Here is a 25,675-nt window from a genome sequence, read left to right as displayed (position 1 = left end):
TGTCATTTATTTCACCCATAATGACGTTCAAAAGGCAGATAGTCTAATAAAAAGGCTTTCACAGCCTTGGAAGATTGGTGTAGTGATAACCTCATGGTGGTGAATCTGGAAAAAACTGTTTTTGAACTTTTTACCCTCTCCACCAAATCTCATGATATCTCCCTGAATTATGAAGGCAAAACTAAAGAGAGTTTACGATGCTAAATATTTGGGTGACACCCTTGACTCTAACTTGGAAAACCACCCAACTGAGATCCCCGTAGAGGGACTGACCTTAGTGAGAGCTTAAATGCCTCACTGGGATCCCATGGGTTTCTGGTCAAGAAGTCCTTCCTGTCCACTGAGTTCAAGACTTATAACAGACCAGTTCTGGATTATGGAGGCAAGCTCATCTCCACTCTCTCAGCTGGCTGCAGTATTGCCTTGATCGAGTTCAAAACAAGGCCCTTAGGGCAATCGCTGCCCTAAGGGCCTAGATTGCATAGATGGGAGTAGAGTGGTGCTGCCCACTCTACTCCCATCTATGCAATGTAGATCCAATCTAATCTTGAACCTGTAGAGAGATCGACAGCTGTTAATGCTGTACGAGACATGTATGAGAGTCCCACTTTCTTAATGGACTTCTTATGCCCCTAGTGTGGGAAGGTTGAAAAGCCCAATACTTTTCTGGACACTGCAGATGCCAAAAATATTCACTTTTATAGTCTGCTAGAGAGCCTCTTTTATGTAGTCCTTCCTTATTCATGAAGATTATTCTTCCACCTCAATCAAAGTTAAATCTCTCCATTGGTATGAGGCAAAATAAATCTGACACTATTGAAGCTGCTCTGTTGACTTGCTCACTTGAGACAATCCATACTCGCTATCCTATTGAAGATTGTCTTCATATATACACTGATAGATCATGATTGGATGGGGTAGTTGTGGTTTAGGCTTCTGCTACAAAGACATCTTTGAGGGCTGTGTTGTGGTCGGTTCTTCAATAAATATTTTTTATACTGAAATTGAGGCCATTGGCCAAACTGTCTCAAGACTCTCAAACATTGTAGCTCACACTAAGGCAGTTTTTTTTTTTTTTTCTTCCTAGTTGACTCACAGGCTGCAATTAAAACCTTGGAATCCTTTCAGAAAGATGATACTGCCAAAGTGATTAAAACTCGTAAAATCCTTCATAGACTCTTAAATAATGGTTGGACTATCACCCTGCAGTGGATCTCAAGCCATTGTAATATGAATGTGCTGACTGGCTGGCCAAAGCTGGCTGATCCTGACATCAGCCATCTTGCCCCTACTCTTATTCTTCTCTTGATAGTAAAATAAGGCATAAAATTAATGTTGCAATTAAGAATTATTAGACAACTCCAGGCCACAGGCAACATCTCGCGAAAACTTTTGACTCAACCTTTCCCCAGGTTGCCTCCCTAGACATGTAACCACTGCTAATTTCAGAATCCTGACTTCACATGACATTTTGCATGGTCACCTTTACCACATCGGTATTTCTCATTCTATTGATTGCCCTCTGTGTTCAAGGGGGAATTATATGGACTTCACCCATCTTTATCATGCACTACTCTTCATGACAAGCACTTCCACATGAATAATTATTTTGTACTGAGCTGTCAGAAAGAAAACTCTGGTCTCTTGACTTTTGCTATGTGTAGGATTAAAAAAAAAAAAAAAGAAAAGAAAAAGAGTTAGCCAATGTACTTGATGGTTCTGAAAATCATTACATGTGGGAATGAATTGTTGAAGAAGACTATAGCAATGATGGCAATGCGAATGACTTGCAAGCTGTAGCAGATGACACACATGACAATTCCAGCAATATTGAATGATCTGAGGCCTAGTCAGTAGCAGTGGACAAGAATAAGCAAAGTGAGATTTGAGATGCAGGGGAAGTAGAAATGAAAATCTTATTAGATATAGTAATGTTGATATTATTATATACTTTTATTTCAATGTAGGTTTCTTTTCAATAAATAATATTGTGATAGTCATCAGTGGTTTATTCATGAATACTTTTCTATTTGTTGTGCTCTTACTACAGCTGTGTCCCTGGAAAATTAAATTATTCACATAATTTTTAGCTCTTGATTTCTGCATGATGAAAATAGTAAAAAAGGGAGGACGAGAAAATATGGTAGTATCTGAAAAACTACTACGAGGTATTATCATATGAGGTGAATTATCAATAAAAGAAAAAAATTAATGCATTGCTCAAAAATTTGACATTTACACAATGATAACAATCAGAACATGGATTCAGTATATTTTAATGTGCTGAATGATTAATGAAAATGAATTAAGAGCAAGATGCAAAATGAATTTAATGCAAAATGAAGAGCAAATTACTTTAATTTAAAAGTAATAATTATAATGCCAATGATAAATGAAAGACCTTATTTGTTTACAATTCATGTCAAATGCAATTTTATCAGAATTGAAAATAATAATACTTCTTTCAAGTGCTAAAAATTTGCTAAGAATTTTGTATACCTTCTTGAAACAAAAGTTAAACTGTGATTGCAAAAATAAGGAAATTTAATAATATAAAAAAGCTGACCTTGTACTATAAGTCGAATATTCATATCATCTTGACCAAATGCATTTCTAACAAGGCACGTAAAAAGGGCAGAGTCCCTCCTCTCTGCAGACTTGATTGTAATTTCAGAGGACATGCGTTTTTTGTCCACCAATTCCTTTAGATCATACCTACTGAAAATCCAAACAAACAATATAAAAGAAAATGCTTTAGGTATAAAGTTGCTTTGCATCCTAAAAATGTTTTTAACTCAACTCACTGCTTTCTCAAATAAATAAATGCAATAACAGTTTCAAATGGAATATTGGGGCAGTTATTTCAGAAAGGAAAATAAAAACTGAAGAATAAAAGAACAATAACAGTTTTCACATTAAAAAATATTCAACATTTTGCTCATTCTTTTTACTGGTAATTTAAGTTCTTACTGGTAATTTTTACTGGTATATTATTACTGGTAATAATACTGATTTAGCAACTGGGAATTAAAATTATAATACAATATGTATGAATATAAATGAAATTAAAAATTGAAAATGAAAAAGTCTAAAATTATAAGACACTATATTTTCAATAAGTAAATAATAATATAAGCTAGTTATTTTTTCCTTGAATTTAAATTGCCAATAAATAAATTTTAGTAACTTATTTAATAATATTTAGTCATTTTATTACATATAAGCAATTTTGTAATTTTATTGTATTAGCAGTTTAGTAATTAGTAACTTTATAACATTTTAGCTATTTATTAATTTTATGAATTTTAATAATTTAGCATTTTTATTACATAGGCATTTTAGTAAGCTTATTTTCAGAAGCATAAGAGTAACAAAGTATTTGATTATAAATGAATTCTAAAAACATTTATATTTAGCTAGCTTAAGATAGATGACCTCAATATACTCATTTTGATGAGTCACTTAATCAGATTTGATTTAGATCTACAGTTAAAACTTCATACCTTTGTTCAGCAAAACTCATAACACATACAGATTTTAAAAGTTTTATGACATGTCAAAGTAATAAAATTAAATTTAAGAAACCAAAATGGTTTGTCAAAAAGCTTAGCATAACTATATAGCATAAAATAAAATGTGATAAAAATCATTACAAATTTTACAAAGAAGCAGTGCAAATAAAACTGAAATGAATTAAACATGCATTCTACTTTTCAAGAAAGCAACATAAACCAATGAGCCATACAGAAACATCAAGGCACAAATCAAAATTAATTGATAAATTAAAAAGGAGTGCATGGTGCAACATTCTGAATTTAATTTTTCATGTCTTACTCTCAAAACAACCAAATAATGCTTGCCTATTTACAGTCTTTCTTTAGTATTAAACAAATAAAAATTATATTGGAAGATAATGACACAAGCGAATTCTTTTAAATAAAAAGTGTTTCTAAATAAAAATTTGAAAGCCCTTTTTACACTTTTTGAGCTACAAAAGAAGAAAAATTTCTTTTTAATATTCATTTATTAATTTGTCTTTTTTAAGCAAAGCACTTTTTGTTCAGAGAGAAACACATGAAAGTAAAAGGGCCTTTCTAAGAACTGCACTCCTCATGCAACAGAGGCCTTTTCACCTATAGATCACGAAAGCAGAGCCTTGGGGGGCCACTCGTACCGCGGGTCCTCGGCAGGAGTGAGCGGCTGTTTATCAATGTTCCAAGCGATTGTCATCGGATGATCTCCGGACGCCTCGCATTTCAGTCTCACGACATCACCCTTGCGTGCTGTCTCGCTCCGGAACTTGTTTTCAAAACTTGGCGGCACTAAAAGCCAAATGACATGTTAGAGATTATGTAATTTATTTAATAAAAATTACTTTTACTTTCATAATAAATAACCTACTTATTTTCAGAGACTTGTTGCTATGAAAGTACATGGCTGAGAGAAATAAATAAAGTACACATATTTAAATTTATTAAATTCATAAGAATTGGAAATAAAAATAAAACAAGTAGAATTTTCTTACACATTTTTATTTTTATGTGAAAGCCTGTATCTCAGTCTATTTTTCTCGATAATTTTCGACAATATTAAGGCACTTGTTGTATCATACAACCAATTTTTGAATTTCCTCTTCACTGAAGTCTGCTGTCTGATTTGACACTCACTGCAATATGATCATTTTGACTTCATTGTTGTCACTGTGGCAAAGACCACTTAGATGCTTCTTCAAATGCAGGAACAGGTCTCGGGTGCTAGATTGGGACTGTACACAGGATGATTAAGTTGTTCCCAATGAAATGGTGCAATGAGATCTTGAGTTCATTTACTCAGATGTGGATAAGCATTGCCATGGAATGAAACAATCCCCCTTATCAGCATGTCATGCCTTTAGTTCTGGATTGTGCAGCGTAGTTTGCTTAATGTCTCATAATGCTTTGAAGAACTTATTGTGTTACCACAAGGCAAAAAATGCACAAGCAACATACCTTTTCTGTCCCAAAACACAGTACACATGATTTTCTGGAGTGAAACTGTTTTTCTTGAATTTCATTCTCTAGGACAATGATGAATGCTGCCATTCCATGGATTGCTGCTTCAATTTTGGTGTAGCATAAGCCACCCAGGTTTCTTTATCTGAGAAAATTTGGCTGAAAAAATTACCACATTTTCTCACTGTACTGCTGAAAGAAAATTAAAACACTACCTAAGTGCTTGGTTGCGTGCACCTCTGTCAACATTTTTGGTACACAGCATGCACAGAATTTTTGCTAATTTAAGTGTTTATTCACAATTTCATATAGGATACTGTGTGAAACCTGAGGAAAGTCATCAGATAATAACGAAATCGTAAAGCACCTGTTCTGTTTCACTCCTTCTCAACTTCCTGCATAAGGTCTTCACAGAAGGTTCACTGTGTTCATCATCATGAATATTTGAGTGGCTATCTTTAAAAGCTCTAACTATTTCCATGCCATTGCAATGCTCATAATAGACACTTCACTAATCTGACAAAGAATTTCAGTCACTTTCACAACTTAACTACTAAGAAAACAAATTCACACATCATATTTCACAGTCGGCAGAGCCAATTTAACTACTCAAAAAACAAAATTAACACATTTTAAAGTTTCCGTAATGGCACCTGTTGTTTTTCATCAGATGTGAGTAAATAGTGTGCATGTGTGGAATGCCAACAGCAGCGCTACTGCTCTGGAATTTCAAAATGGTACTTACTTTAAAAAATGCCTTGTATATGTGTGTGTGTGTGTGATTATGGCAAAGCCTCGAGGGCTATCTGCCTAAGAGGAGGGATGCCTTCGTAGAGGACTTTCTAAGGGAAACTGGCTCGTATACACGTTACACATGGGGAAAACCACGAAAACACCCATGCAGCCAGCCCGTTCGCGGGATTCGAACCTCGGACCGAACTACCAGTGTTCAGCGACTTTACCGCTCGGCCGCTGGTGGGCCCCATATGCCTTGTATAATAAAAGTTATTGCACAAAACCATGAAATAAAGATAAAAACTTTGTTAAATATAATTTATAATAATAAAAAACTTGTTAAATATAATTTATAATAATATGAATATAAATTAGCCTTCAGAAATAGCTTGTTCCAAGTAACTAACCCATAGCCCCTCCCTGGATACTTATTTTTTAATAGGAACAATGATTTTATCTCCCACAAAAAAATATCAGAAAGATCACAAATTAGAGCCTGCTATAAAAATGAATATCAATCCAAAATCAGCATACTTAATGAGGGGGGAAAATTTTTGAAATAACCTTATTCTAGAAAGCAATAAAATAACCAAAACATTTAAAGAAAACTGCAAAAAAGAATCTTTAACCTAAATTAAAGTCCCTGATGAAGACACAGAATAAGAAAAATCAATTTATGTGAATTAGTCAAAGCAGCCATTTAGAGGAAGTTCATTTGGAAAAAAATGCATAGATTTCCATCTAACCAATTCATAAATTTTAAAAGTCTGTCTGAAAAGGTAATAAAACTCACACTGTCAAGAATTTACATATAATTCTATGCATTTTTAGCATTCCTAAAGAACTATTACTCTGTATTTTTCATTAAAATTAGAAAATAAATAAAGTACTAAAACTTTTCAGAAAATAGATTTTAAAAAATAGAAACACGAAAGAATTGAAAACAAAATTTTGCAATTTTTTATAAGCATTATTTTTTAATTACTTTTAAACTTCATAAAACATTAATTTTATAGGAATTTAACACAAACATTTTTATAATTTTATGTTACTCAAAATCCCACAAAGCATATGCAAACAAGCTAAATTTAAAAAGTTTAAACAAAAAATTAAAATCAGGATATTTTGATTTTCTACTTCAAAAGTTTTGCTATGCAGATTTCCAACAAGAAAATAACTACAAATACTTTAAAACTTCTCAAGTAAAATGGTAGTTCTGACTTGAAAAGGGGTATAGGAAGTTCTGCATAATAGTTTTAGATTAAATTTTGGAAAATACCATTTCTTTGAAATCTTTGATGGTATTCTATTACTTTAAAAGTTTTTTCAAAAAAATTTTGCAATGCTATATCAATTCAGCAATGATACTTCATAATGTATAATAACATACGTGATCTACACTATTAGTTACTTACTGATTTCTTAAATGACACCAATAAAATTTTATTTTAAATATGAAAAAATACATATAATTAAGAATACATATATGGAAACGATTCCAATAATTAATTTAATAACCTATGAATTTTTCCTATCAAATCCCTATCAAATTTTTATTTCCCTATCAAATTTTTAATTCTGTTAAATTTATATTCCTTCCACTGTTACAAGACAAAAATGGAGTTGTTCTTTTTAAGTCATTTAGCTATATACATTAAGACTGCCATGCAAGATTGCCAAAACACAGTCAATTTTATTTACAGATAATCTAAATTTCTAACATCTTGTCAGTAATTTCTAACATTCTTCTGTGAGATAATCTGGAACCATGTCATGCAGAATCTTTAGCTTTATAACAACCTAGAATGATTCCACTGTTTGAGTATTAATACTATCTGAAAGATTGACAAAGTTTTCTCGGCAGTTTATGGTGCAGTAGTCATATTCTAATCATTCTAGTCTCCTATAAGAAGGATATTCACCACTCATTGTAATAATGAATACCTAAATAGAAGTGATAGATCATGTACATCAAATGTTAGAAAACCCTCTGCAGGTCAAATTCTTTCTCCCTCCCCTAATAAAGTAGCAATGAAACACCATTATTTGTCCTTTAGAATGCAAATATTAGTATTTCCCACCTAATTTCAATAATTATTCTTCCTAATTAATTTAACTTTAGATTTGAGGAATGAAAATTAGCTATTCATTAACTGAAGTTTTAGTCTTCTCAACTTAATTTTTGCTACAAGCTCTTTAAAATATTTATTTTAGCTCTTTCACTGTATTAAGATTAAAAGCATACCATAATTATGTGCAGTTAACAAACCGAAATTTAAAAGGACTGATCAGAAATAACTTATAATATACATAAAATTTATAAATAACTGTAAACCTCCTAGTGTAGTTTATTTTATCCCCACACGAAAAAATTTCTGACAACAAGTATTTCTTACATTTTACCATGCTTTAAACTTAACAATAGAATTTAAATTTAAACTTAACAATTTTAGCCACATCTTAAAATTTTAGCCATTATTTTTAAATTTTTTGAATATTCCGTAGCCTGGCATTTCAGAAAACTGACAAAAACAATTTAAAGTCTAAATTCAGCGTTGTTATAAAATACAATATATGACCTTAAATATGGATAAAAACTGACAAATACCCAAATTAGTAAAAACAATATTTTTTTAAATAGGCTAGCATGATATACGAGGGCTATCCAGAAAGTAGATTACGTTTTGGAATAAAAAAATAAACAAAGTATAGGAAACAAATTTTATTATATACAGATGAAAGCCACACTCAAATACTACTTTTCTACATAGTCACCATACAAATTAAGGCATTTATCGTAGCGATGTACGAGCTTGGAAATTCCTTCGTCGAAAAATTCGGCCGCCTGCGCCTTCATCCACTTCGTTACCTCTTCTTGCCTTCCATCTTGCACAAAACTTGTGGTAACCAAGCTTTTCGCTGATGATTTCGTGCAACAAACTTCGCGAAAATTGTGGAAAACTCAAAGAAAGTTCCGTTATTGTGAAATTTCGATTTTCACGGACTTTAGCATCGACTTTTTCGAGAAGTTCGGCGGTCACTATGCTGGGTCTCCCACTTCGATCTTCGTCGTGAACATTGGTTCGGCCATTTTGAAATCTTATGACCCACTGACGCACTCCACCTTCAGTGATAATGTTGTCCCCATACACTTCACGAAGCTGCCGATAGATTTCTATCGGTTTACAGTTTTTTGCAGTCAGAAACCTTATTACTGAGCGCACCTCGCAGCTCGCGGGATTTTCAATTAAAGCAGACATTTCAAACCGTCACAGTATCTGAACGGAGCACAGCACGAACCTCTCACTAGCACGGCTAGATGCAGACTGAGCTGCGCAACGCTCTGACCCCAAGATGGCCGCGCTAGCCCCGCCCCTAGCGGACACAGACGGAAACGTAATCTACTTCCTGGATGGCCCTCGTAGATCTATCAAGACCTCTAGGGCACATTTAAAAAAAAAGTGTTAGAAAGCAGGGTAGAAATATCTTTCTAACATATCTGTAACACCACTGCAAACTCTTGCTATATAGCAAACTTAAAATTTAATCTCTTTTCACAGGGCTCTAATTTATATTAAAAATGTCTAATTCACATTAATGATGTTAAGTTGGGTCCATGAAAGAAAGGTCATGTAAATGAATGGCCATGAAATGAAACTCTTTGCAACAGGTGCAAATATATAAAATTAGTATATTAGGTGCAGTAGTGTTATCCTCCTGTATATCTCTTCTGCTGTAAGCTGATTACATGAAAGGTATCCATCACCAATTCACCAATTTTAATAGTTGATATACCATTCTTCTTAAACAACAATGTATCTAAAAACTATTGAAAGGGATATGATTAATTGATTGATTTTGCTTCTAATAGATAAACCCCCAGTATAATAATCTAAAGCCTATCTTTCTCAAAGTCATATTTTTCCTGAATTTTCTTAAAAATAATACAAGAAAGCTAGAAGTTTGCTTTTATATTTTCTGAAAATATAATTGCACAAATGTACGAATAGTAAGCAGGCATATTTTGATTTCAAGGTGTTTCATGCCTTTTGACGATATAGTATAAACCAAAAGTAGTAAATCATATCACAATAAGTCATAACTAACTCCATTAAGCATAAAAAAAAATTTAAAACCTCTGGAAGTTTATTAAAATTAGTTATAGTTTGCAACAAATGTATTCCATGTATGTTCAAGTATATTTTCTTTTACAGAGTGATTGAAAAGGCATAACAGTTCATATAACTTTAACTTCTATAAGTAATTCATAGCTGCTCATCATATTTAGAAATAAGTTAGAAATAACACATATTGTGAATCACCTGTTTCTCAGCTCATAAGAAAGATCACAGCAGTAAAAGAATAAAAAATTTAATTAATTATAACAACCACTGAAGTAACAGACTTGAATTTAATAGCTGTACATTTCTTATATTATACACAATTAAAGTATATAAAATGATCATTATACACATGACTTATGCTGCATTATGCTTACCATGAACAGTAAGGAAGACTACTTTACTAAGGCCAGAAGCAATGCCATTGCTTGCTTGGCACAAATAATACCCAGCATCATCTTCTTGGGCATTTTTAATAAGCAAGGAACCATTGGCGTAGACCTCATAGTGAGGCCCACTGGCTATGGCGGAATAGTGGCGAGGAGAGTTGGCTGTTAAAATATAAAAATATTAAAGCAAAACTTACAGTCCTTTAATTTTCAGAACTGTACTATATACATACTTAAATGTTGCCATAAGTATGTATGCAATGTTTCAAAGTTAAATTTTAAAATCCTATTCATTTGTTAAATAATATTTAATATCATTGAAAAAATAAATACAGTCAAAAGTCGTTAATCCGGACTCGTTGGGACTTCGGCGATTCCGGATTATCGATTTTTCCGGATTATAGATCATCAGTTTAAATTGCGTAAGATGGCATGCAGAAATTCTAAAATTAAAAATATGAAACCGTAATTTATGAAATAAAGAACAATTATGATCTAAAGGGTATCAAAATTTACAAAAAAAAAAGCTTAATATTTATTTGTTTACTTTATTAAACATTTCTTTCAATGTAAGTTGTTTAAGTTGCTTCGTTTTATGTGATAATACTTTCTCTTTAATTCTATAAACAGACATAATTTTTTGTTCAGTTACAAAGTTCCGCTGTTCAAGTCCCGTTAATTGCTGTGCCAAGAATACCGACTACCTTGCCAATCGAAATTTTTTCGTTTTCACTAACCTCTCTGTCACCTTCTTCATGTCTTTATCCATTTTTTGCAGCAATTCCACTTTTTGTTTGATGGACATCGAAACATACTTTCGTTTTGTAGATCCTTTGGGAGCTCTATCATCGGAAATTCTATTTGACATAATCGAAAGTTCAAGTTTACTTTTATAAAATTGCTCTTACAGTCTGCAAAAAATAATAAGCCGGATCCACTTCGAAGATTAAGGAACAACACAATCATCAACATTAACTGAAATAGATAATTAGAGCTTATACCGTCCGTTATACATAAAACGCGCACGCGAAAACGTATTCTGCGCTTGCGCACACGCAAATGCGCAGTCGTAAGAGGTCTTACGCGCACGCGTAAACGCCTATGCGCATGTGTCAACGCGGCGCATGCGCAGAAAGTTTTTAGCTTTGAGATCCGGTTTATAGATCATTCCGGATTATGGATGTCCGAATTAACGACTTTTGATTGTATTCTCAAAATTTAAGTAAAAGAGCATACATTTTAATGCTACCAGTCATCTAGAATAGGTAATTTTAAGATATAAAATTGCAGACAAAATAAATGGATGTATTTAGTATTAAACTTACCAGGAGAACTGAAAAAAATGAAAACATACTACATATACTACAGAAATTATTTTGTGTAAAAAGGAATACTGATAGCATTATGTAATAGCAATTTATACTTATAACATTGCTTGTAAAATACTATCACATATTTACAAACATAAAATTTTTCTGAAAAAATTATAATTTTATGTGTCATAGATTAAAAATACTACATGAAATAGTTCTATTTAAAAATCTCATAATTTCAATAAAACTCTTCTTCAAAATTACTATAAATGTCTTGTACATAAATATTACAAGGAAGGAATAAAAAAATGAAATAGTTTTGATCAGAAATTTGCAATAATATAACTTGTATAAAAAAATATTGTATAAAATAAGTATAAAAAAAGAAATCCTATAAAAAAGGTATTGTATAAATTGTATAAAGTCAATATGTATATAAATATAATTGCATACATCAATTGTATTAAAAAAAAGAAAAATTATTATACTCTGTATCACAAAGCTAATACATGGAAATAATTCAAAATAAATTAATATTTAGAAATATATAAGACTGAATAACTATTGACACTTTTCATAAAATTTCATAAATAAAACATTTTCTGTGATATCACATTGAGGTGCTTTATTTTGTAGCTTCTAATATATATATATATATGTGCATGTGTGTGTATATATATATATACTGCAATTAAAATTAAAAAAGGAAGAAATTTAAAACAAAGTTTCCAGAATATTTTAATACAAAACTGCATATTTTGTAAATAGATTTACTCAAATTATTTGTATCTGTTAGTTCCTAATTTCTCTGCTCTTCTATATTTATCACATTATATCAAAGATTACACTGTTTTATATAAAAAATTGATATAAGCAAATATAGTGGAACATTTTAAAGAAATTCTGAAGCCAATGTCGCAACACGTAACTCCATTTTTAAAAATAGTTTTAAAGTTACAAAAGAGCAAGCAGCTTCTAAAAGAAGAAATGAAAAGTAAAATCTGAAATGAAGAGCAATGTACTACATTAAAATATTACCTGAGCCCCTCTCCCACGTTATCACAGGTGCAGGAAAACCATCTGCTAAACAATCAATGCGCACATTTCGCCCAGAAACAACAGAGGTATCCCGAGGTTCCACATGCCACCGAGGAGGAACTAAAATACAATAAAAAAAATTTCTCAACATTTTTAATGTTCAGTACTTTAGTTTGTTACAAATAAAGTTTTAAAAAACACTGGTACGTGAAAATCATTTTATATGCACAAAGATGCAAGGCATGTTCAAATTTACATAAACTACATATGAATTTACAAATTTACTTATACAAGATAATTTTTAAAAGTTTCTACAATTATCACTGCCCACATGGAATCAGATTAGTCTCATTTAGCTGAAAATAGGCAGGAAACATGGTATATAAGAGTTTACAATTGTTTATGACATATCAAACTCTTTAAGAATAGCCACAGCAAATCTCATCCCACCAACTACAAGCATGTAGTTGCATCAGAAATAAAACAACACTACAACAATAATAATAATTGTAATAGAATAACATGATTAATTAGCTATCTAGTAACTTATATTATCGGCCACTGCCAGTTCAACACTATGAATGACAAGTATTGCTAAAGGCATACTTATTGTACAAAATTTATTGTATAAGAATAGGATGGATACAAGTACAAGAATAGGATTGTACATTATGAATGAAAAATATTGCTAAAGACATACTTATGGTACAGAATTTATTGTGCAAGAACAGGATAGTACAAGAATAAGATTACAGTAAAAGCTCAGTTTAATTTAAGGAATGAAAAAAAATCTTGTGTACCCCCTATAGGCAACAAGATACATTGCTAACATGACCAAGCATAGAGTAGAAAATGCACTGTATTTTCATTTGCAATATATGAGGTCATATGGCTTTGACAATGCCAAAGTTAAACTATTGTAGATATAAGTACACTGCGGTGTATCATTCATGTGTTCATGAACTAGATGAATTAAGTAAAAGACAGATCACGTGAATGCATGCGTGAAGGAAGAAGAACATGGTGTCCATTTATCTAGGAATTTCTGGATGCTGCACTTCATATGTGGTCATATGTTGTGCTCTTGGCAACTGGTCACTAGTAGAGCTTGAAGATAAGGAACTACAAACACATCAGAGATGCAACAGTGGCTGTTCAGAAAGAAACAAGAAAAAATTATCTAGAAATATGCACTAAACTAGTTTGCCACAATCCAGTAGCAGGACCTGAATTCAGTGGTACTCCATTCACAAAATGGGCAAAACCGCTATTTTGTAGGATCTTATCAGAACTACTCAGTTCTTGAAATGAATCGCATCTTTTTTCTATGACCTACTGTTCACTTACAACAACTTTGATGGAAAAGATCAGGAACATGGAGTTAATCACGAGTGATTAGGGAAAATTGAGTGAAGAAAGGAAAGAATTATACAAGAAGTGGGATCAGGACTGGTTAGCAAGCTTACAGCAAAAAGAATCAAGCAAGAAATGAGATAGAAAGACTTGACTCAACCCTTTGAAGGGCACCGGTATATAATATATATCGGTTGTAAAAAACTGACAAACAACCGGCATATATTGTCAATTTTTTAACCTCCAAAAAAATGCTAATTTTTCTCCACCAAAAGTTATAATCGTAAGTGTTTAGTGCTTCCTTTCGATTTTATATGGCAGCATCACCCTATGAATGCTCAATATTTTGCAGTTATGAAATTAATATACCTTGTTCCAAGGTATCATGTTTGAAGATTGATAAATTCTATTGGAGGGAAAGAAAAATTTCAAAATCTGGAAATATATGACCTACACATGCTGAATCTTATATATTTACTTCATTTTAGTTAGAAGTGCTAATTAAAAGAAGATTATGATGGTACCACGCCAATAGATGGCAGCACCAGTCTTCTCCTTTTCCATTCTGTGACAAAACAGAATTTCTTTACATTATAACAGTTTATGATGTAATAATTTTTTATGATTAATTTATAAGTTATTTAGGATTCAATATTATGTTCACAAAGGGATGGGGAGTTTACTGACCCTACACTAGGACTGAATACAAGTGTATTAAATTCTTTTTATTTCACTCGAGTTTCATTTGTCTCTGTTTAGCTAAAATTTTAATTTCAGGCTTCACCCTTTCCCAAGAGAAAGACTCATTGATATGTTAGCCCCCAAAAGACACCCGTTGCTTCGTGTTTTCCAAAATCCTACAATGCAAGGAAAATGAAAAGAGGTGATTGACAACTGATTTGTCATTCCACAGTCATGCCTTCTTCCCTTTATGTGGTGGGATAAGATCACACAAAGAGACAGCTCACTTAAAAATAGGGAAAATGGAAGTGCACTTAAGGTCCATCTCTTAGTGTAATCACAAAAACTGCTGATTTGAAAGCATGCTTTTATTCTTATCATCTTTGCTAATTTCAGATGAAAGACTAGGGAAGGCAAGAGAAATCTGCCCTCTGGCATAGGATACAAATATTTTTTTTTAAACAAATTTCACAGTTGGTGAAAGAAGGGAAAATATTTCTAAGGCCCATTTTAGATGCAAACTAGAATTTATCCAAAAGTTGAAAAGGAGCCCCTAGGAAGCCAAAGGTGTTGAAAATTGAAATAAGAGCTTTGAGATGTATCAAATAATAAAATTGTTTAATGGTGTTTCTTCCTGAACAAAAAGATATATTACAACCTATATTTACAAAAAATTAGAAAGGGAAAATAATTAAAGCAAAATATTAAAATTATGTTAGAACAACTTGTCTGGCAGAGTTTTCATATAAAAATAACAGCACGGCCCCCCCTTCTAGCATTAAGAAGTAACTTAGGGAGGGGAACATAAAAAGATTACATCTAAAATCACTTTACTAAATTTATCAAATGTGAACTGCATCAGCAGACACCCCCCCCCTTTCTACAACAAAATGCATTCCATGAGATTCATATTCAATTCAAATTATTAAGACAGCATGTTGCTGATGTATACAATATTGCTGCTATCCCAGTAACTCTATTAATTCTAAAAACAGCATTATCATGCCATAAATTATAAAAATAGCATATATTTTTAAATTTCAAATATACTATTGTAAAATAGCATTATCAGTCATAGAAGCGATTTTTTTTAATTTATTATTTTGATTATATGAATGCAAGGAGGGCACATTAAAACTGTTTTCAAATAATTAATTTTATAAATTAAATTAGTGATTGTTGAAAAAGTGTGTTGGAGCAATAATATTTAATGTTATAACCATACAACATTTCATAAATAATCTTGCAATGTGAGCCACATATGGCTCAAGAGTCATCTCAACATACTTGATATTAAATATATACAATATTATATAAATGTTTTCAAAAATTATAATGTATATAGGAAATGATAATAAATACCATCCACAACAAGCATAGCAGTATGACTGACAGAGGCAGCAGCATTACTAACAATACAAGTATAGTTTCCATTGTGACGAGGTGTAACACTGGAAAATGTCAAGTCGCTGGAAAATTCATCATTGCGAATGACAACCCCAAGGCCAGGTTCAATGGGCCTGTCATCTTTTTTCCAGCTGATGACAAAGGGGGGATCCCCTTGAATCACAGTACAAACAAGGCGGGAGCGCATACCTTCTTGAAGGTTTTTGGGAAACAAAAATGGATCAATAACGGGCCTCACTGGAAAAGAAAACAAAAATTTAACTTCCTTATTTTAAATAAAATCGTGATAAATTAAATAAAATCAACTGAAAAAATAATAATGCTGAACCAGTATTATCATTTTTGTGGTTGATTTTAAATAAATAGTTACAATGAAAATACATATTTTAGCACTTTTTTTACTGCACAAATAATTATGAACTAACATTTACGAAGCATCTATATAAATTAATTTACAAGCAATAAAGATGCCCTCTGATGATTTAGTGAGAAAAAGGTAAAAATTATCAAACCAATATGCCTTTATATAAGCATTTTTTATTAGGTAACTATTATAAAATCTTTGAAAACAGAAGATGAATCCATAGGTAACACTATGGAAACAATGTACAAGAAGTCATTTATAAGACTTTTCATACTGCATTCCTTCATTTCATGAAATGCTAAGCATCTAGAAACTAGAATATGTAATTCAAATAGAGATACAATAGATGTCAGTTTGCTGAGATATTAAATACTGATTTAGCCAAATATAAGTTAGATATTAGGCTGTTTAGCTGCTAGATAAGAAGATTGCTCTAGTAAAATTCGATGGGAAAAAAAAAAGAAATTTGAGCAAAACTTTTAAAACAAGTTGAATGTACTAGAAGAGGATGAAATTTTAAATGGCAGTAGAAATAAATGGAAAATTACACGATATTCTAGATAGCTAACTAACTCAGGCAAAGCACAATAAGAACTTTTTGCTGAACAGCTTAAACCTGAAACAAACAAATTTCCTACTTACTGTGTGAAGGCATAGTACAAGTTTCAAGTTGAATTCAAGTGGAATGTTGAGAAAATAAGTATAATTTTTTTACAATTTCGGCAATAATAAATAGACATTTTGGAGACTGGTTTTTTTCAAATTCCGTCAATTGCTGAGTGGTTAAAAACTTTTTTATTGACAATACTTACTTTGAAAACTGATACAAGAGATATGAGAAACACATTCAGTGTAAAGGTGGCCCATATACCTTTTTTTGTAGAAGATAATTTAATGTGTGTTGTTCTATAAAAGTGAAGATCTGAAATATGTAGCAATTGATGATTTCCTTCAAATAATGTAATATGTTAGTTTAATTGCAAGTTCCTATGATAAAGCCATAAAATAGTTTGTGACATGTTACTACAAATTTTCATATCAGAAAAGTAGCAGCTTGAAGGAATAACATTAGAATGCATCTAACCTTTGTTAGTACTATATATATACATATAATCTTTATACATATTAAAATATTTTCCTTCCTACTCCCTTTTATTTTCCAAGCTTGATTAAAAATAGCTCTTATACAAATAAATAATAGAAATTAAATTTTGATTCAGCTACATAAATTCTTTACTACTTTAGAAGGAGGGAGAAAAAGACAGTGATCAGAAGCAAATTTTATTACACATCTTTTAAATGTTTAATCAGCATTTGTTATGAAATACAAAAGAATGCTGATGCCACATTGTCTCAGTCACAGGAGAATGCTTAGGCACATTCATTATAGGCACTACTGAATCATCTCAGAAAATTGTTCTTTTCATTTGTTTCATTTCTGTAAATCAGCAGTTATTTTTGTCTTAACCCTGGTTACACATCTTCAGGGTTGCCATTATTTGATTAGACTTCTGCCAATGTTTATATTTGAAGCTAAGTGATGGCCAGTTACTAAAAAAGTATTGCATTTTTTACTAATTGTATTTTTAATGTATAACGGACCATATAAGCTAAGCTAAAATTATCTAATTATCTATTTCAGTTAATGTTGCAGATTGCGTTGTTTCTTATCTTCGAATTGGATCCGGCTTATTATTTTTTGCAGACTTTTAGAGCAATTCTATAAAAGTAAGCTTGAACTTTCGATTACGTCGAATAGAATTTCCAATGCTGGAGCTGCCAAAGCGGAAGTATGTTTCGATGTCCATCAAACAGAAAGTGGAATTGCTGCAAAAAATGGATAAAGGCATATCCTGTGTTTCTCTAACCATTTCGAAATCTGTTTATCAATTTTACGCTGCCCTGCGGATGGGGGGGGGGGACATCACGTCGCGCAATGAACTGGAAGTTGTTCTGTCAAAACTATCCTTATCTTCAGAGCAGTTGTTTTTATTTTATTCAGCTTATAATTCCTTACTAAATGTAGTATTTCATCTCGATGTATTCCATCTTTGATATGATTTAATTCAAGTTCCTCATCATTATAAATATCATGAGTATACATCAAATAGTTTTCTGGTCGCAATTTTCTAATTTCGACTATGCATAATGTATGCTTTACGCATGCGCGCTTTGAAAGATATGTTTAATAAAGTAAACAAATAAATATTAAGCTTTTTTTGTAAATTTTGATATCCTTTAGATCATAATTGCTCTTTATTTCATAAATTACGGTTTTGTATTTTTTATTTTATAATTTCTGCGTGCCATCTTACCAGATTTAAACTGATGATCTATAATCCGGAAAAATCGATAATTCTGAATCGCCGAAGTCCCGACAAGTCCGGATTAAAGACTTTTTACGGTATTAATAATATAAACTCAAAACTAATATTAAAAGGCAGCAGAGCACACATAGAAAAGTGGGGATTTATCTGAACTGAAAAAGTATGCAGATATTAATGACCGATGTTTATCATAAAAAGAGAGAAATGTTAAATAACGACTACACAGAAAATGTTAAATTACTTCAGTAATATAATTAATTTGCTTTCTCTATAAAAATGTGGTAAAAACAGTGCATTTTTGTTAAACAGTTTATTTGCAATAGCATATAATAAATGCCATTAAATATATCAAAGCTGAATTTTTTCTTAACATTAATTTTATTATATCCATAAATGAGCATAGATTATAAGCATTCACAGATTAAGCAATCATGGACTATCTAAATTCCAATGCATTACATTTACCTTTTCAAGAAATACCATAATTTCCGGAAGAAAGGCCGCATCAGCGTAAACGCCGCACTCGAGAAAAATGGCGGGAAAAAAATTATAATTACACAGAAATGCCGCAATAGATTAAATTGCGTGTGACGACGTCGTGGGCCGTATAGACGCAAAAACTCAACCTAAGTCTTGATATATGACATACCAGTTAAGAAAATGCATGAAATGAAACCATAACTCAAAAATAAATTAAAGGTAAGAAATGTATAGCTTCTGTGCCATTTAGAGACATTTTCAAAAATTTTCTGCTCCCTTCTTACTTAAAAACTATCCAACAAGTACTTGTACTCAAACTGATGGGATCTGTATTTGGCAGAATGCCAAGAAAAATCCATTCATGCTGAAGGGGAAATATGTGAGTTCGTTATTGCGAGGCAGGTGGAGTCGTGTCCGCTTTTGAAAAAAATTGCAGAAAAGGCAGGGGTGGGGAGAGGATGGGTCCTGGAAGATTCATCGAATGGCAGAGGAGAGAGACTATTCAAACTGATGAGAATGTTGATTTGAAAGGGGGAAGAATGTTATTGTTCTGAGATCTCGTTTAGGGTGAATAAGGCATGTAGGTCCGTTCAAGGGAAAGAATGGAAACAAAATAACATTCGCAATAAGCAACTGAGTGGTCTTTTGTGTGGGAACAGCACCAGTCTATAGCACAAGACCATTCAAACTATGTACAATGACCATCATAGGAAATATTTTATTTTTAGTGCACCTAAACGCCGCATGGGTAGAAACGCCGCACCCGCTGAAAATTTAAGTTTTAAACACGTAAACGCCGTGGCGTTTCTTCCGGAAATTACGGTAATAATAATAAACCAACAGGTGGCTTGACTTCTAAGAGTCTTACCCATCACATGAACACGCACAGTGCCAAAAGCATTTTGCCCTTGCTTATTCCAAGCTTTACATTTATAGGTCCCATCGTCTACTCCTCTTTGCACATCCTGAATAATTAATGTGCCATTAGGAAAGACTTCTTGCCGACGATTTATGGGCAGTCTACTGTTCCCTAGACAAAAAGTAATAAAAAATCCGTTCAAAACAATAACAAAAAAATTTATGCAGGATTAGACTTTTAATAATTTTAAGATATTGAATAAATAAGCAAATTAATTTGATTGAAAATAAACATTACGAGTTTCGCAAAAAAAATAGATATAACTTTAATTGCTATGATGCACAAAGAATCACTATGCTTTAATGAATTTCTATGTTGGTTGATACTGTAGCAATCACCATTTTTCTAGAATAAATAAATAAATGAATGAATAAAATATTGTCTGAAAACTGCAATAACAGTCTACAACTCAAAAAAGGGCCTTCTTTTAAAAATATTTTTATGATTTAAAAATATTTTTTTAAAAAAGCAAAACAAAATAAAATTCTATTTAAAAAACTGTTTGATAATAGTTATATAACATATAACTTTATAAACAACATATAACTTTTAACAATTACAAAAAAGCTGTAAATACTCCTGAAAATCATCAGTTGTATATATTATAAAACAAAAGTTTGTTAATATGTATCAGTTATTAAAAAAATAAGACAAATAAAAGTGTAAATTATTAAGATGTGCATTCACTAATTTTAATCACTCAATTTGCTAATTAAATATGAAAACTAAATTAAATATATTAATTTTTTAAAGTGACTACATACAGTTTTTAAATCATAGTTAATAGCAGCCAGACAATAAAGATGAATAAAAGATCTTATACTGAAAAATAAATTAAAGGTTTTATATTTGTTGCCAAATGGCAAGATCATGAGACTCCACTATGTGGAAGACAAATGAAAAGGCTTATGTTTTATGCAGTGGCAACACTTGCCAGCAGCTGCTTCTAGATTATTTCCATTCATCTAATTTCTATGTTTCTGAGGCAGAATCATGTCTATAGGCTTTACTTTTTGCCAGAATAGAATTTTATAAATTAAGAGAAAACAATACACCTATATCAAAGCACAAAAACACATTGAAATAAAAAATGAAATATATAAAGTACTAAAAAATTGAAAAATAACACCAATTATTATCACTGTTCCTGGTATTTTAAGAATAAATGAATGAAACAGAAGAAAGCCTCTAGATATTATAAATTATATACAGAATTTAACCCTTACACAATGTAAAATTAAGACATTTATACAATTGATTTTGAAAATCACTTAGATCTATCTTATACGTACAAATTCTATAAATATGTATAATTAAAAAATAACATTTAAATTTCTCATATTTCAACAATCTTTGCCATGAACTGCTGATGGCAACAAATATATTCCTTGTTGTCATTGATTACTTTAAGAAGTGGCCTGAAGCTTATCCTACTTCTGATTAAGAGGCTGTCACAGTAGCAAAGGATTTCTGGTTTCAGAGTGCCTCTTTAGTCACATTCTGATCCAGGAAGGACTTTTATCTCAGCTATAGTTAAAGAATTTTGCAAACTGCTCGGCATGGACAAAACTCATGTGACACCTTTATGTCCCTAGTCAGACAGCATGGTATAGAGGGTTAATCGAACCATCCTAAATTACCTCTCAATGATGGTTTTCAGAAACCAACAGGACTCAGTTCAGAAGTTACCTCAGTTCTTACTGACCTATTGCTGTGGTGTCCACAACACTACGAGCTATTCCCCATCCAAGATACTCTTTAGTCAGGAACTTCATTTTCCTTGTGATCTCTTGTTTGCTCAACTTCCAAATGCACCTTCATGACCTGAGGACATTCGAGATCTCCAACCACAGTTTGAAGCAACGCACATTTTTGCACGAGAGTGAGTTAATTTTGTGATAGTGAAGATGAAGACCCAATATGACACAAGAGCTACAGTATATTGGTTGAAGGAAAGGGACAAGATGTGGAAAGGACTTTCTCCCAAACTACATTCATCCTGGGATGGTTCTTACAGACAGACAGAAAGAAGTACAGGGGACACTAAAACATCGCCATGGGCAAAACTGGTATCGCCCCACTGCATTAACCATCTATGGAAGTGCACCCTGATAAGGCAGGCTAACGCTATGCTCGGGCATTTGTATACATTGCAGCATTCAAAATACACAGTTATATATTAATGGTGCATAATTTGCATTGCAAGACAATGTTGTCTAAGATATACTTAACACGGGTATTTTGCAGTTGAATGGATAAATACAATAATTACAATAAGTTATTAACAGATGTCTATACACATTTCTTTTATGTTTCGGTTTAGAGCTTTGTTAGAGGGGGGAGTGATTATGGTGCATGGTTCGTTGTTTGTTTCGTTTTGTTTTACACGGTTCACAGTTTTTAAGTTCATTCATAGTACATTTCATAGTTCAACACACAGTTTATGAATTCATTTCATGGTACATAGTGTTGAGTATGTAGTACTGGTATATTTGTCACACATTGCACAGTATGAAGCATTTCATAGTTCGTAGTTTGAGTAGTATGAGAAAAGTCACGGTTGTCTCAATAAATGGAGTAACTTAAATGTGTTTTCTAAAGGCACTTTTGTATAGTATGAAGATGAGAGTGGATATTCTTATTGTTGCATTTTCTGAACTTAGAGGATTATTATGGGTTGTAAGCTATGGATGACACAGGTCCAGTCCTTGGTGGTGTAGGAAATCAATAATATTTTTGATGTTTTGGAAAACATTATGGTGCTTAATGATGAATCTTCTAAATTCTATTCCAGTATTGGTGGGATGGCGAATGTGATGGGCTGACGTTAGTGGACACTGAAACATATAATGTTCAGGGTCTCCGCTTTCTCTGCATATGCACCTATCCGACGTAGCCATATTGTGATCATTAAAATACTTGGGGAAGGGACCGTGACCCGAGATGTACTGGGTGAGGAAGTAGGTTGTTATTGTGGAATTTTCATCAGCCTTGGGTAGCAGTTCGAATATACGTCATCCTTGTGGCCTTTGTTCCCATCGCTGTTGCCACTTTTCATTCGCCATTTGTTTTAGTTTGTACTTTAATGCTGATTTAGGCCATGGGATATGAATTTGAGATCCTGTTTGTTCTAGAGCTGCCTGTTTTGCTAGAAAATCAACCCTTGGTACTTTTCTGTTTCGCCGGCGCAAATCTCGCCAAGCAGACTTTATTGGCGACAACATACAGTATACACATAAAAAATATTAAAAAAATGTTAGTTCTAAGAATTCCTTTTTCGAAGGCATAAACATTTTAATATCGCTTAAAATTTTATAAAAAGCCAATAAATAAAGACAATAAATTTGTAAAAAGCATTAATTTAAGAATTTACTATGCTTTCATGGTTCAACATCCTGATTCACCGGTTTATATCACGTGACACCAAGCGATCTCATCTTACGTAAACTACTCTACAAAAATCTAATGCTCTCAGTAATTATCTACATTAATTTCAAGTTAAATCTTAATTTGGAACACAAGTTTAAATGCAAGAAATATTTCAATTCGTACGAATAGCTTACTTAGAAATTATGTAAAACTGCAGTGCTTTACTTTGCTAATGCATTCTCGTTAGAATTGATGAATTTAACACTTGACTTTACCTTTTCTATATTTTCGGCTTCGGGTTAAGCGCTGTGATTGCATCCTGATTGACTTAATTACCGAAAATGGCCTTAGACATAAAACTGAACTATCTGATAAAAATTCTATGTAATTATATGCCAGTATTTGAAAGAAACAATCAATCTGATAAGAAAAAGCTGCGACTTGTTTTGAAAATGAGGCTTAAAAGGTTACCAGCGGGAATATTCCGTTTGGCATCGGTTCAACACAGTTAAATTATTGGCGACTTTATCGCTTGCGCCGGCAAAACGGAAAAGTACCCAACCCTTTTATTGCCTTCATAGGCGTTGTGCCCTCTGGTCCATGAAAGGATAAATTTCTTATTACTTGTGCTTATGATGTCTTGAATTTGCTGGACTATTGGAGAATTTGTGTGCTGTTGTTTGATGGCATGTATGCACTGTCGGTGATTACGTGGATGGTATCTGTTTTTAAGACACTAAGTCGCATAATGCTGTTTAGTATGGTTGTGAACTCTGCTTGATATACACTGTTTTGCGGCCAAAGGTAACCTTGCCATTCGGAGTGGAGGCCTGTTTTTGTTTTTATGGTGACACGGTTTAATACCTTATTTTCAATATTTGAGCCATTTATGTATGCAGTAAAATCAGTTAATGGAGGTGTCTTGTCAAGGTTACAATGGAGATTGTGAAGGCCCAGAGTGGGATGTCTGTTATATTTCGGTGGCTTTTCTTCATAGTCTTGTGCATTGAAAATTACGTCATTGTACATGGAAGTTTTCTTGAGTTGTAGGATTATTGTGGACAGTGCGTCGATTTCTGTTTGAATTGGTAGGGGGGTCACCCCGGCTATTGTACGCAGAGTGTTGGTGGAGATTGTCAAGAATGATCGGGTAATATTGATCAAGAAAGGTCTTTGAATTGAGTTAAGATTGCGAATTTTTATCACTGTCATGGGAAAGCCCCAGATAGCAGCTCCATAGGTTGATCAAGAAAGGTCTTTGAATTGAGTTAAGAGTGCGAATTTTTATCACTGTCATGGGAAAGCCCCAGATAGCAGCTCCATAGGTGATTATTTTATTGACTACTGTCTTTAATAGAATTTTCATAATGCTATGATTAAGACTCCAGGAATATCCTTTCATCGACCTTAATGCTTTTGCGATTTTGGCGAGTATTATCTTCTTTTCCTGGAGATAAGGTATCCAATTGAATTTCTGGTCTATGGTGAGTCCTAAGTACTTAATGGTCTTCACACATTTTATTTTATTGTTTCCAATTCACAGCATGGGGTTATCATTTTTCTCCTTATGGTCAAAATCCTCAAGTAACCCTTATTTTTATTTGAACCATTCCATTCCCGAGCCCATTTCTCAATTATACTTGCTTTCATTTTTCTCATGGTAATTCTTCTGGAATCATTAATAGCGTCATAAGCATCACCCTCTCCCAGGGCAGCCTCTTTAGCTAGCATATCCGCCCTCTCATTCCCGATAACACCAATATGTACCTTGACCCAATGAAAATATATACAATTTTTCTCTCTTATTTTGTTATAAATGTTTTTTATATTCAAAAGAAGTCTATTGCTTGGTTCTGGCTTTGCTAAGCCTTGTAGGGCTGAGAGAGCATCAGAATAAATATGTATTGTAAAGTACTGTTTTAAGTTTTTATAACTCCACTGCAGTGCCTCTCTAATTGCAACCGCTTCAGCTTGATACACTGATTTATTTCTTCTAATCGTATTTTTCTATTATATATTTTGACTCCCAAATAAAAAATAACAAAAGCGCAACCAGTTCCGCCTTCATATCTGGAGCCATCAGTGTATATATCAATCATGCCAGCATTCATATAATCTTTATTGTACGGTATACCCTTGAAATCTTTTGGATGTATATTAATAAAATCTTTTCTTGTCAAGGCATTAC

General features: G+C 32.5%; 1 protein-coding gene across 7 annotated transcripts in view; it reads right to left on the bottom strand.

Annotated features, from left to right (window-relative positions):
* LOC118189810 (cell adhesion molecule Dscam1-like) overlaps positions 1 to 25,675 on the bottom strand; it is a 451,139-nt gene that overhangs the window by 117,969 nt on the left and 307,495 nt on the right. For 6 of the 7 annotated variants that reach the window (XR_015041386.1, XM_085817549.1, XM_085817551.1 and 3 more), the window contains 6 exons: positions 20,068 to 20,229; positions 15,984 to 16,265; positions 12,588 to 12,707; positions 10,225 to 10,398; positions 4,175 to 4,322; positions 2,567 to 2,718 (listed from right to left, as the gene is read on the bottom strand). Coding sequence is in view for 6 of the 7 variants with exons in the window: in XM_085817549.1 (XP_085673675.1) it covers positions 2,567 to 2,718; positions 4,175 to 4,322; positions 10,225 to 10,398; positions 12,588 to 12,707; positions 15,984 to 16,265; positions 20,068 to 20,229 (1,038 nt within the window). In the remaining variant the exon portion in view is untranslated. The remainder of the gene's footprint in view (positions 1 to 2,566; positions 2,719 to 4,174; positions 4,323 to 10,224; positions 10,399 to 12,587; positions 12,708 to 15,983; positions 16,266 to 20,067; positions 20,230 to 25,675) is intronic. The other variant, XM_085817550.1, reaches the window with a different exon arrangement.

Source organism: Stegodyphus dumicola, chromosome 5 (assembly GCF_044657685.1).
Source record: "Stegodyphus dumicola isolate Sdum_Otavi_A_Nest chromosome 5, ASM4465768v1".
Lineage (NCBI taxonomy): Eukaryota > Metazoa > Arthropoda > Arachnida > Araneae > Eresidae > Stegodyphus > Stegodyphus dumicola.
Note: the sequence above shows the minus strand (reverse complement) of the source record. Positions and strands in the feature narration are given on the sequence as shown.